Raw genomic sequence first — 14,468 nt, forward strand, 5'->3', positions numbered from 1 at the left:
TTTGAAAGTTTTGACGGTCTTTCAGCTTCTCCATTACTCTGAGGATGTAGAGGGCTGCTTCTCAGGTCCGTTAAACCATAGTACTGTAAGATCTTTTGAAACTCGTGTGCAACGAACTGGAATCCATTGTCTGAGACGACAATTTCAGGAACTCCATATTTAGCAAAAATTGACTTGCATTGTTCTACGACATTTGAAGCAGCAGGCTCTCTTAGATGAGCTATCTCAATCCACCTCGAGTAATAGTCTACTATTAGGAGATATGTGTGACCTTTCCACACAAAAAGATCCATACCCACCCTTTGCCAAGGGTAGTCTGGAGTGACCGTCGGCTTCAATGGTTCTGGGCTGACCCTTCTTTCTTTTTCAGTCTGGACAGTTTGTAACCAAGGTTTCGATTTGCTGTGACAGTGCAGGCCACCATACACTGCTTCGAGCCAGCGCTCTGCACTTGGCTATCCCCTGGTGTCCTTCGTGAAGACGTTTCAAAATATCCTGTCTTAATATTGTGGGAATAACAATTCGGCACTGGTATAGTAGCAAACCTTGTTCCACAGTCAGCTCGTCTCTCTACGTCCAGTATGGCTTCATAACTGGATCGACTTTGGTTGTCGCTGGCCATGAGGACTGACAGTATTCTTTTAATTTCTTACAGATTTCGTCTGCATCTTGCTGCTCTCTAATTTCTTGCGATTTCTTGTCACTTGTTGGGAATCCTTCCAGGATAGATCTGACGTGAAGCTCACACTCTTCTTTTCCCACCCTTGTGCTAAGTTTGTGCCATCTGTTACGTTTAATTTTGATGGAAGGGGTGCGTTGGCTGTGCATTGCTTCTGCTGATTTTCCCTGTTATGTTTTGCCATTTCTGTTCACCTGATGTGGAACTAGAAATCCAGAATAGATCCACTCAAATAAAAGACTCTAAGTCTAGAAATCTAGAATCTCCAGACCCAAACAAATAAACAAGTCACAGTTCCAACTCAACACTGTTCATAGTTCAAAACATCTAGATTCTAGTTAATCCAGGCCTATTACCACATCTAGATAATCTACTTCTATCCAGATCTCTAGTTTATAGCTCCAGAATCTAGATCTAGATCTAAAATCCTTCCCGTTTTCAAACAGTTAACTGCCTAAACCTAACTAGTCTAGACCTCTACTCTCACAGAGCACTGATCTGGATAGATAAACTCTAGCACTTCATTGAATTTGGGTGTTTTCTTGAAGTAGTTGGCTGTTCAGTAGCCACTTCTGACACCATGTACAATTACCTGGCGGTCCGATGAGTCGGGTCTGTCAGGGGGCCCCCGTCCAAGACAAGTGTTGCCTCGTCATGGTCCTGAGTCCGACTGAATAGCTCAGTGAGTCTCTCAGACGATCTCCGCCTATTTCCCGCGGAACCCTTGACGTCATCCAAGGGCGTGCCACTCCCTTAATTATCTTGTCCCCACAGTAAAGATAAGAGTCATGTCCCCTGAGATCACAACCACGTAGTAGTATTTTGTCTCGTCAGTTGTGATCCCACGCAAAACAAATTGGGCCTCTGTTTGTGCGAACCACGCGGAAGGACAAGAAATCCAGAACGTAGGAAGTTTGATTGCTACAGTTGCGATTGCCATGAATGTGAGAAACGTATCACCGTTACTAGATTCTAGGTTATGCTAAATTATATCTAGATTCTCTAGACAAGGTTACCTTAAATCAGGTCGGGGGTCACCAATGTCATTTCGTACATTCCACCCGAACAGCTTGGACACTTTCACTGAACTGTTACTCGTGAACTCAAGTGCGAAGTACTACACATAACAACAACAAACCTTAACAATTTGGTCTTAAGGTTAGTCGCCACAATTTGTTCTTTAATGAATAAAATTAAATGCATATTTTTATGGTTGAATTTTTTAAAGGTGTTGCATTTACACAATTTTGTTTGTAATTTGAAAAAAAAACCCACCCCGATATTTATCAACCCCCAAAATTGATTTTCTTCATATTGACAACTCTGGCGTTATCTTGCTTGAATATTGTTTGTTCGATATCAGGTGGGATTTGGTGCGAAGATGACCGACTTGTTACACTAAAGATGGGTCCTCACGCCACTCAATATTGTCAGATACCATCTATGCGCATTACAATCATCGTAATCATTGACTAACACCGGGACAGGGTATAAGCCGTGTACAACCATTCCAAATTTCTCTATCCTGGATTTGCTTCTTGACAGTATTCAATTTCTTCAAACTTTTATGTACATCATAATAATAAAAATGATTAATAGTCATCATCATCATCATAATAATAATAATAATAATAATAATAATAATAATAATAATAATAATAATAATAATAATAATAATAATAGTATCAATAACAATAAAATAATAATGATAAAAATAACAATAAAAATAATAATAATAATATTAATTTTTAAAGTTATTATAATGATAATAATAAGAAGAAAACAATAATTATATCGGTGATAATAATAAGGATAAAAGTATTAATAATAATGATAATAATATTGATGATGATAAGATTATTAAAATTAATCATCATCATCATCATCATCATCATCATCATCATCATCATCATCATCATCATCATCATCATCATCATCATCATCATCATCATCATCCGTATCCTCATAAATATAATAATAATAGAACTACTACTACTACTACTACTACTACTACTACTACTACTACTACTACTACTACTACTACTACTACTACTACTACTACTACTACTACTACTACTACTACTACTACTACAACTACTACTACAACTACTACAATAACAACAACAACAACAACAATTACTACTACTACTACTACTACTACTACTACTACTACTACTACTACTACTACTACTACTACTACTACTACTACTACTACTACTGCTGCTGCTGCTAATAAAAATAATAATGATTATGAACGTAATAAAAAATGATAATAATAATTTTTTTAAAAATAAATGAATAATAATAATGATAATGATAATAATACTAATAATAAAAATATTATTAATATTGTTAATAATACTAATACTAATATTGATACTAATTTTACAATTATAATAGAAATAATAGTAATAATGGTAATAATGACGACAATAATAATAACGAGAATTTTTATCAATAAATGGCATAATCCACAGAAGGCACTTGGCGCAGCAGAAGGCAGAATTAATCTGACAAATCAAAAGGTAGAAAAAGCACATTTTAAGACTACATAAGAACACACACACGTACACACACGCGCACACACACAGCCACACACACACACATACAAACACACACGCACACATACACACACACATACACACACACACATGCACACACTAATACACAACACTATACATCCAAGCACAAAGGCACATCCAAATACCTATAGACATAACTCTCAGACCCACACTCATTATCACATTTACTGGCAGAGGATAGTGTTGAAATAATGTCTTTGAACATGTGTACGATCTTTGTCTGATGTTTTTGCACTTTTCTTTTGAGAGGGAATTGTGTTTCCCGTTGATCCCAGTGTTGCTTTGCCAATAAAGGCATGATGTTTTCATTTTTTTTAAAAATATCAATCACGCAGCTCTATTTTGAAACCGTTGCGTTCAATTAATCACTTCCAAACTTAAATTTGCACGAGAAAATTGCAATAGTCTAGTCAGTGCGAAAGAAATATTTTGCTCATCTGAACGCTGTACGAGATGTGATGGCAGTAGAACAGAATTCACTATATAATATGATGTTAGAGTGCATGGTTGAGACTTAAGTTCTATTTATCAAGTCAAGACAAGAGAGAACATTGAGTCCCCAGAGACTATGAACCCCAACCGTTCCTGTGTTGTTCATACTTTGCATTAGCTTGGACGCAGTGACCCTGTAAAGATGACAATGCAACGCCTTGCTTCTTAGAGTCGAGACGAGAAAACTGGGAACCCTTGGAGATTGTGAACTCTGACCTTTCCTATCTTGATTATAATATTTTCTGTTATCTTGGCTGTGGCGAAACTCGTAAAAATGGAAATGGTGACAATATAGCGTCCTACTTCTAGGAGTCTCGTTTCGTACAGCCGTTCCCATTTTAACCTCAAAGGATCACATTTTGGAGAAACAAAAAAAGAGCGGTATGTGCGTGCTTGGGGGAGGTGTGGGTGTTTCCGTTAATTACTACATTACTACCAAGAGCAGACTAGTGATGAACAAGTTCATGATCCTGAAGACTAACCATATCAGCATAATATTTTGTGTTCTCTCCCAGGCAGTAGCTCTTGATTCCTTGTGCATACATACAGATCATTGGGTTCCTCAATATTTTTCAGGTTGGACTGCCAAGCCACACGAAGCGACGGATGACGTCATCTTCTCCACTGTGGAGAGATTGAGAGACAGAAGGAGTTTTGGAGTTAGTGAATTGGCGAGCAAATAAACACATGAGTTAGTGAGGGGGAGAGAGAAAGAGAGAGAGAGAGAGAGAGAGAGAGAGAGAGAGAGAGAGAGAGAGAGAGAGAGAGAAAGTCTGAGTTGGATAGATAGATTAGACAGGAAATGAGAGAGAAACCGTGAGAGACAGAGAAAGAAGGAGAATGAGAGAAAGAGTCTCTGAAGGGAAAGAGATGAGATGAGAGAAAAGAAGATGACACCATGATAGAGAAAAAGCCTGAAATGGTAGATCTAAGTTATTATTAATTCACATGCAAATATAAGTAATTAAATAAGTTAAATATGTGGTTATTAGAACAGGCGGTTAAGAAATAAAGCAAAAAAAATATTCTTTTACGAAGTAATAATACATAATAATAATAATAATAATAGATAGCATTTTTATAGCGAATATCCCCGCTCAACAGCAGGCTCTATGCGCTTTACACTATATTATTACCCCAGCAGACCATAGAACACTCCGAAACATTCTCAGCTTCCCGGGAAGCATACAGTGCAAGCAGCCGATTAAGCGCTCAAACACTAACAAACTGACAAGATCTTTCGCTGTCTATAGCCGGGTACCCATTCCCACCTGGGTGAAGTGAGGGAAATTTGTGTAAAGTGCCTTTCCCAAGGACACAACGTCGGGTCCCTGACAGGATTCGAACCCACGACCTTACGGTTGCGAGTCCGAGAGCCTAACCACTAGGCTACCGATGCCACTAAGTACTTATAGTTCTCGTTATACATTCCTTTGGAGATGAGCCAGTTGGCATCTGTGTGAGTCGAAGCTACTGGCAACTGTGAGCTTGAAGCGGGCAGTGCTGAAAAAAGAGACATCACTAAAAGCATTTCTTTTCAAACCGGATAGAGTGAGCCTCAAACAGGTATAAGAATCTGGTTCCTTTTTGAAATAGCTGAATTTAGAGGCGTTGTTTCCGCAGAGTAAGAAAAAATCGTGTATTTTTGTGAAGACTCAAAGCTAAATTAGATGCAAGCGGAATAAAAATTATTGCCGCACTTTACAATCTATGTGCTTTAAAATGTACTTAGACCAGTTAGGGGAAACCCCGGGGCGGTGCTTCTGACTGAAGTGTCTTTAGAACATTCCTAAAAAGGGGTGGGGGGGGGGGCAGTAGAATTGAAATTGTAAATGGGCAGATTCATCAATGTCATGCTCATAACTGTGTCTGAACTGCAACAAGGAACTGCTGCTTTTTCTATCCTAATCCTTACTATCGTCATTTTCCATTTACTTGTTTTGTATGTTAATCACACTCTTGTGACCCGCTATTTCTGGGGTGCCTTGATAGTCGAAGCAGATTTCGTGCTGTTGAAGCTAGAGAGGTGAGCAGAGTAAGTCTGATTCCCTGTAAGGACTTCTCTGTTGACATCCACCCCTAGGCGCTCAAATGACCTTATACAGTTGCGAGCGCCGTAAAACCTCTACTAAAACAAAAACAGAACCAGTTAGATGGACGTCGTGGCCTAGAGGTTAAAATATTTGCCTCTCATTCAAAGGTCCCGGGTTCGAATTTGGGTAACGACGGAAACATTTTCTTCTCTTAAATTGTCTTCTTTCATCTCCTTTCATGCTCTCTTGCAATATTCTGTCGTCTGCTTTCGTCTCCACTTTCTGCTCCCGCCCCCTCACCTCATTTGCCCCCTCCTCTGGACTTCTGACCCTTTCTGAAGACTTTCTATTGCTACTCCTTGGCTCCTTACTGCTGCTGTCTTTCAGCCACACCGCTAACCTTTTGGTAGGAAAGATCTACACCTAGCCTTCTCGGATAAGGGTGAAAAATGTCCTAGGTCCCATGTGCAAGTTGCGCAGGTAAAAAATCCCTTGGTGGTCTAAAATGATAAGAATAGGCTTCGGCCGCCACTCGGGCAAAATTCAAAATTTCTTACCAACTGAAAATGTTTGATGTATTCTGCGCGCTCATATGACCTTAAAACACTTACCGAAACAAACTGATCGGTTAGCAAAAAAGGGAGGAGACACAAAGATTTACATTTCATTGTCGCGTCTCTGGGTTAAAAAAAAATGAAATTGTCAATGTAAATAAGTTAAATATTTTTTTCTTTTCGGATGTTCGCTTTAATAACATTCTGCTTTTCTGACCGTTCCCTTCATTTAACCTGACTCTTGCACCTCAAATTACAAGCACCATCACTATCTTAGCCGCCCTTTACGTTTCCCCCTCTTTCTCCCCCCCCCTCTCTCTCTCTCCCTCTGTATCTCTTCCTCTCTCTCTCTTTCTCTCCCTTTCACAGTCTCTCTGGGGGGCTCTCGTGGCCTAGAGGTTAAGGTGTTGGGCTCTCATTCAAAAGGTCCCAGGTTCGAATCCGGGTAGCGACCGAAAAATTTTCTTCTCTAAATTTGTCTCCTTTCACCTCCTTTTCTACTCTCTAGCAATGTTCTGTCGTCTGCTTTGGTCTCTCCTCTGGGCTCCTAATTCTTTCTGCAGGCTTTCTACTGCTACTCATTGGCTTCTTCTTACAGCTGTCTTTCAGCCACACCCCTGATCTTCTGGTAGAAAATATCTACACCTAGCCTTCTCGGACAAGGGCGAAAAATCTCGGAGGTCCCGTGTGCAAGTTGTGCACGTTAAAGATTCCTTGGTGGTCTAAAATCGATAAGAGTAGGCTTCGGCCGCCACCCGGGCAAAATTCTAAATTTCTTACCAACTGAAAAAGTTTAGTGTGTCCCGCGCGCTCATATGACCTTATACAGTTGCGAGCGCCGTAAAACACTTACCAAAAAACCCAAAAAAACAGTCTCTCTTTCTATTTTTCTCTCTCTTTCTATTTGTTTGTTTCAATAAGTCCCTTTCTTTAAGTCTCCGTCTCTCTCTCTCTCTCTCTCTCTCTCTCTCTCTCTCTCTCTCTCTCCTCTCTCTCTCTCTCTCTCTCTCTCTCTCTCTCTCTTCTCTCTCTCTCTCTATCTCTCTCTCTCTCTCTTCACCTCCTCAGTCGGCCCGTCACTCAATTTTGTGTGTTTGTCTGTATGTCTGTCTTTCTTTGTTAAACGAACGTTTTATAACACACACACACACACACACACACACACACACACACACACACACACACACACACACAGAGAGAGAGAGAGAGAGAGAGAGAGAGAGAGAGAGAGAGAGAGAGAGAGAGAGAGAGAGAGAGAAGCACCAGCACAGACAAGCACGCAGTAAACACCATTAAAACGCAACTTAAAAATTATTTTTTTCAAAAAAGCCAAATGCGCTCTGATGGTCACGATTTCTGAACACACAAGTGAACATTTTTGGTTCGCACACCCATGCACGATTTCCGTGAGGTTTAAAAAAAAAATCTAAGCACAATAAACTATGCTGTAATAAAAATGAATTCATTGGTTGCTATATTACAAACTTTAAAAAAGAATAGTTACCTTGAAGTTCACCCGTAGCTCTTTCCAAACAAAAATCCTAGCTTTTTAATTTAATTTTTTTAAAATTTATTTCATTACAAGACTCCTCAACTCAATGAATCTGATTTGCAACTTTCACTTCCGTCGTGTTCAAGGCGGAAAATCTGCATGAGAAGCTGCAGTACGGCTAACATGCAGTGTTCGTATTGTTCTCGACTTATACAAAGATTTTAGCACTCTTGAAATTGAAAAGTCCAAGATGAACAGGAAATATAACAGCTTCGATGACCAGCAATGTTCAAGAGTCAGATTTTGCTGTCACGTCTTCGAAATAGTTTAGGTTGCTGAAAAGAAACAGCTCAACGTATGCAAGGAGTGCGTGAAAATGTTTCTTTCATCAGTGTGAAGCACCGGGTAGTAAGTTCAGGACTTTGATCAAGAACGCCTTATTTAGGATATCAATTATCGAAAATCTAGCCTCCAAATATCCAACCCTTCGACCCCGTCGGGGGAGGTGGAAACAGGACAAAGTTACGGTGTAACTTTAGGTCACTGAGGAGTTTCGCTAGCCGTGAAGGCCGACCTGGGTCACCCCGAAACCTGGCTGGCTAAAGGGGCTCTGGTGAAACCGTGACTGGCCTAGCAAGCCGACGACGAATAAATCATGCTACTAAAAGAACAAAGGAGAATACACGGACTGATTCAAACGGAAAAAGACTAGGAACATTAAACGGACAGCAATCTAGAACAACGATTAACATAGGTACATGAAATATCAGCAGACCTGGAGACAAATAGTGAATTTTATGGAAAGAAAGGACATAGCAATCATGGGCTTGTCAGATATAAAGAAGAGAGGCAACCACAACAAACTGACTGATAAAGGCTACCTCCTGATCTGGAGCAGAACACCTGACAATGAGAAAGAGGGAAAGAAAAAAAGCTGCGAGCTGGCCTACCATAGAAAACTGCATCTCCCCCTCGACGCTTAACGGCAACAGAGGATGAACAAGTAAAGTAATAACGAAGCTGCGATAACAGCGCCGTCTTCACTGTACGAAACAGCAAGGGGGGGGGGGGTCAGAATCTCTGTCATCCAACACGACACTCCCACCCTCACACTACCCATGTAACAAATAACAAATAACACTGCTTCTGGAAGCTCATACCATGAAGGTCATGGACTGACCAGTATTCGTACCGGACATATCTAAAACAGCACACGTTGGGATGAGCTGAACCGCAAAGTGTGTGCCGTTTTGCGAATCTGCAGCTATTAGGAGATTGCGCTGCAGCGAAAGTGGGAGATACTTTCTTAATAAAACTTTGAAAATGTTATAAAATCAATGTATAAAACATACATGTTAATGGTGGCCATACAATTTACCAAGGGTGAGACATCTTTGTTGAGTTTTAATTTGTGTTTATCTGCAAATGTGTCTAAACGGGGTATCGATGTGTCGAAATCAGTTTAAATGTGTGATCAAAATGGTTCACAATTGAAGGAAAATGTATACAGTTCAAAAATCACTTCTTTTAATCTATCTATATTTGATACCAACATGTTTAGACTATGCGAAGTATTGGCGTTTGTAATGGTGTTCAGTATATTAGATATAACATATACATTATATATATATACGACTTGCGGTACAGTCAAGAGATCCTGAAGAGAAGGGGTGTGTGATCCATTCGAATTTATTGTAACAACTATAGAAGTATCTCACTGCTAAGCATCACTGGAAAAGCTTTCGCTAGGATCATCCTGATGCGACTTCAGAAGCTCACAGAAAGATTCCTACCAGAGAGCCAATGTGGTTTCAGATCAAAATGCTCAAAAAATGGACTTGATCTTTTCTATTTGTCAGCTCCAAGAAAATAACAGGGAGCAACAACTGCGATTAGATACTGCGTCCGTCGATCTTAAAAATACTTTTGATACATTCAGTAGATCAGGACTCTACATAGTGCTTGGAAAAATTGTCTGTCCCCCAATACAGCTCATCATCTCATACACGAAGATATGAAAGCCACCATTCAGTTGTATGGTTCGACATCAAATAGTTTCAACATGAATAGGGGAGTAAAGCAAGGTTGTATCTTAGCACCTACCCTTTTTAGCACTTATTTGGCTGTCTTACTGCTACATGCATTCAAAGAGTCACCAGGGGATGTCTTCCTCCACTGGAGAACTGATGGGTCGCTCTTCGATCTTGCTCGACGCAAGGCCAAGACTAAGATCAACCAAACAACAGTACGCGACCTTCTCTTCGCCGATGATGCTGCTCTTGTTGCTCACAGTGAATCAACCCTACAAACAATGATGGACCGTCTATCAACAGAAATCAAGGTCTTTAGCTTGGTCATCACTTTTAAGAAAACAGTCATTCTTACCCAAGAAGGTGCATGCAGAGCAGAGCCATACATGGCTGAACGACAAGGAACTTGAGACAGTGGACACGTTCTCTTACCTGGGGGCTACCATCAGCTCTACTGCATCCCTTAATTATGAGATCAACATCAGGATAGGGAAAGCAACAACAACTTTTGGAAAGCTGATAAAACGAGTATGGGAAAACAATCAAAAATCCCCATCAAAACAAAGATCAAGATTTCCGAAGCATGTGTCCTCAGCACACTCATTTATGGATTTGAAACATGGACTGTGTACAGAAGACAAGAAAGGCGCCTCGACATTTTCCACCTCAGATGCTACCGCAAGATCTTAGGCATTTCATGGCTTGCCAAGGTTACACGTCATGTAGAAGTGTTGGCACGGGCAAACCTCCAGAGCATGACAACTATCCTGTGTTTAAAAAGATTGAGATGGCTGGGCCATATCAAGAGAATGAACGACAACCAGATTCCGAAGCAACTTCGCTATGGAGAACTTGTCCAGGGAAAGAGACCAAGAGGAAGACCAAAATAGAGGTACAAAGACACCTGCAGAAACAGCTTATCTAATCTTGTTAGCATTTGAGAAGAAATTGCTGAGGACAGGAAAACAGGGAGCAAAAGGATAAAGGAAAGAACTGTAATGCTAGAGAGTAGCATTAGAAACAGCCAGGCTGAAAAGCGCCAACGACGAAAGGAAAACAGCGGAAATACAGAGCTTCGATCTACAACACAGACATGCAAGCACTGCCACAGAATCTGCGCTTCAAACATAGGAAAAATTTGCCATGAAAGAAGCTGCATGAAGACAACCTTGAGACCATCTTAAGCTAAATTGACCGTCTGCATAGACGAAAAGAGCCACACACACATACACACACACACACACACACACACACACACACACACACACACACAAATATATATATATATATATATATATACATGGGGTGGGGGTGGGCTCTTGAGGCCCAGGGGTTAAAGTGTTTGCCTCTCATTCAGAGGTCACGGGCTCGAATCAGGTTAGCGACGGAAACCATTTCCTTTTCTAAAATTGTCTCCTTTCACCTCCTTTCTTGCTCTTTAGCAATTTTCTGTCATCTGCTTGTCTTCACTTTCTGTTCCCACCACTCACCTCATTTGCCTTTCTACTACTACTACTCCTTGGCTCCTTCTTACTGCTGTCTTTCAGCCACACCCCTGATCTTCTGGTACGAAAGATCAACGCCTAGCCTTTTCGAACAAGGGCAAAACACCTCGGAGGTCCCGTGTGCTAGTTGAGCACGTTAAAGGTCCCTTGGTGGTCTAAAATTTTTAAGAGTATACTTCGGCCGCCACCCAAACAGAATTCAATATTTTCTACCGACTGAAATTGTTTAACGTTTCCCTCGTGCCCATAAGGCCTTATGCAGTTGCAAGCGCCGTAAAACACTTTCTTTAGTTTAAAAAAGGAAAACAAATTATTTCTAAATTTGTGAGGCAGCGTGGTGGAATCAGGCTCTCGTCAATTTTGGGCTTGTAGAGTTATTGGTATCATCTTAAAGCTTGTTCCCACGTCTTTATTTGGAGAGAAAAAAAAATATTTTTCTTGAATACAAGTCGAGATATTCGCAAATGAAGGAGGTGAGAGTCACCTGTTTTTAGAGGTAAATTAGTGAGAAAATGGCAGCCGAAGATTAGTTATTTCCTTAGCTTAAGAATCTGTGGTAATTGAAAACCTACATTTTTCGTGTGCCTTAAATGAACGGGTTTTTTTTTCTTTTTGAAAAATCCACACAGAAATCAGTTCTTTAATGGGCATGAAAGGTGTTGAGCCAAAAAAACAGTAATTTGATAAAAATTAACAAACATGGGGAAAAATGCAAGTTTCTTCCCTTTGGTTATTTTGACGAGAGCCTGATTCCATCACGCTGCCTCACACACACACACACACACAGACACACAGACACACAGACACACACACACACACACACATATATATATATATATATATATATATATATATATATATATATATATATATATATATATATATATATAAGCTTATGTTACGTTTTAGGCAACTCTATAAGAAACTCTTTAAATAAATTTTTGACACATCAATGTTGATGATTTTCGTTAACATGACCCACGCTCATTCCTATCAGATTTACGCTATCTGATAAGTATGAAAAGATGCGCATGTATCCGTATTCATTGTAACATGTTATGACTGCACAGTTGGACGTGTGCTGACATCTATGGTCCTAACAGAACTGTATAGAATATAGATTGAAAGTTATAGATTCATGTCTAGGAGCTGAGAGCAAAGATGACTTTGAAGATAATGATGATAATGGGGATGACGTGAAATAATGGTTATATGAATGCATGCTTTAAAAAACATGTTTTGACGCACTGGTAGACAAACGTTTCTTGGTGTTTATGTTAGCCCTATCATCATGTACCTCAGTAAGTCTTGAAAGCTGGGGAGGGGGTAGAGGGATTGGGGGGGGGGGGGGGGGGGTGAGGGGCCACCCGCTATCCCACTCCCTACAGGAAGAACTCATATTGTCAGCAAAAAGTTTCTACTAAGGTGACCTTTTTAGCGTTAGTCTATTCTCTCGGGTCAATTAGTTAAGTAATGGGTAAATAGGTGCAGGCTTACGTAGCTGGATTGTAGAAGAAAAAAGTAGAGCGAAAAGGTTAAAGATTTCTATTTACATAGGAAGAAATGAGTAGGGATGGTGATTATGGTGGTGGTAATGACCGTGGTGAAAGGTCCAGACAAAATACGGGACGGTCGGGAAAGAAAACCTCATGAGTAGCCTACTTAAGTGGTGATAGTGTCAAAATAAAAACAGTAAGATTTCTTATCGACGAAAATCGTGACTACTGAGGCCTCCTAACAAGCTTAAAATGTGCGTTTTGCATTGATGATTTTACTTTTACAAAAGACAACACAAGACAAGGTAACAGGGTAAGTCTTTGTATCTCCTGTCTCTGTTTTTGACGATCTAAGTAAAAGTAGACAGATTGTACCATATAGCTATAATTTTTGGTCTATTTTCATGTCATTTAGCTTTGAGTGTTCTTGCAATCATGTCTTTTTCCACCTTGCAGAGTCAACGTCAGTACAATTAGTTATCTCTCAAAGGAACTTTATTTTCATAGATTAAGCGAGGCTTTCACTAACGTCCGTATTCGCCAGCGCTGCTCACCAAATTAGTTAATAAATTAGAAATCGTCGGAGAGTTTGTTGCATTCTCTTTACCCACACTAAAACTTCATTAATGGGAAGATTTAGGGAGCCCATCAAAACAAAATATAAAAAAAAAAAAAAATCATAGCACCAAACAATTTTTCAAATGCTAAACCCATTCACACTAAAATATCTGCCCTTAACTTGGCAATTTTAGCTTTAATAATTATTCGTTCTTTTGGAAACTGTCGTGTTAGGAAATTCAGTTAGTTTACGCCACACCTTTATTGCTGTAAAGAATTATCATTTTTAGTTAATTGAAATATCGCACCTAATTGACGAAATGATACGGTTTTTGTTTTCATGTAATTTTTAATTTGAAGAATAAACATTCCAGAGAACTGAAATAGTACGATATTTATTTGTCTTTTACAACTTAAGAAAAATACTTCATTACAGAATCTTGAGTGAAAATGTCTCTTTTACTGTTTTTAAATTTTTTAGATAAAGATAATACCGAAAGGTAAAAGTAAACCAGTTATGCTCTTTGTCTCCAGATGATCAAGCTCGCAATTTTTGCCCTCTCTGTTGCCGTGGCTTCGGCCAACACAGACGCCAACTGGCTTATCTTCAAAGCCAAGTATAACAAAGAATACAGGTACTTCGAAAAAGAAATAGACAACAATTATATTTTGTTTATTTTGAATTGCCTGTTTCAGTAAGCACGTATTTAACTTGTTTATATTCGTATATTTGCCTTCGAGTTATGCAAGTTAAATTAACATTAGCTTACTATTTTAGACATTTCTCTATCTTGGCCTCATCTTTATTTCTCTTACTGTATCTCTTCCCTTTCTAAGACTAATTCTCTTTTCCTTCTTCTCTCCCTTTCTCTTACGGTCTCTTATGGTTTCCCTTTCATTCTCTCTCTCTCTCTGTGTTCAATTATCTATCTATCCATATCTCTCGTTCTCTCTTTTTATCTCTCTCCATCTTTCTCCCTCCTGTATTTCTCTCTATCTTTGCCTCTACCCTCCCTCTCTCTTTCTCTCTCTCTTTCTCTCTCCCCC

The 14,468-nt window shown here is 39.5% G+C and overlaps 1 protein-coding gene across 1 annotated transcript in view; it reads left to right on the top strand.

The window, feature by feature from the left end:
- Positions 1-12,940: 12,940 nt before the first annotated feature.
- Positions 12,941-14,468, top strand: part of LOC118477548 (digestive cysteine proteinase 1-like) — an 11,231-nt gene continuing 9,703 nt past the window's right edge. The window contains exons 1-2 of the mRNA XM_035969278.1: positions 12,941-12,958; positions 13,956-14,056. Of these exons, the coding sequence (XP_035825171.1) occupies positions 12,941-12,958; positions 13,956-14,056 (119 nt within the window). The remainder of the gene's footprint in view (positions 12,959-13,955; positions 14,057-14,468) is intronic.

Source organism: Aplysia californica, unplaced genomic scaffold (genome assembly GCF_000002075.1).
Source record: "Aplysia californica isolate F4 #8 unplaced genomic scaffold, AplCal3.0 scaffold00134, whole genome shotgun sequence".
Lineage (NCBI taxonomy): Eukaryota > Metazoa > Mollusca > Gastropoda > Aplysiida > Aplysiidae > Aplysia > Aplysia californica.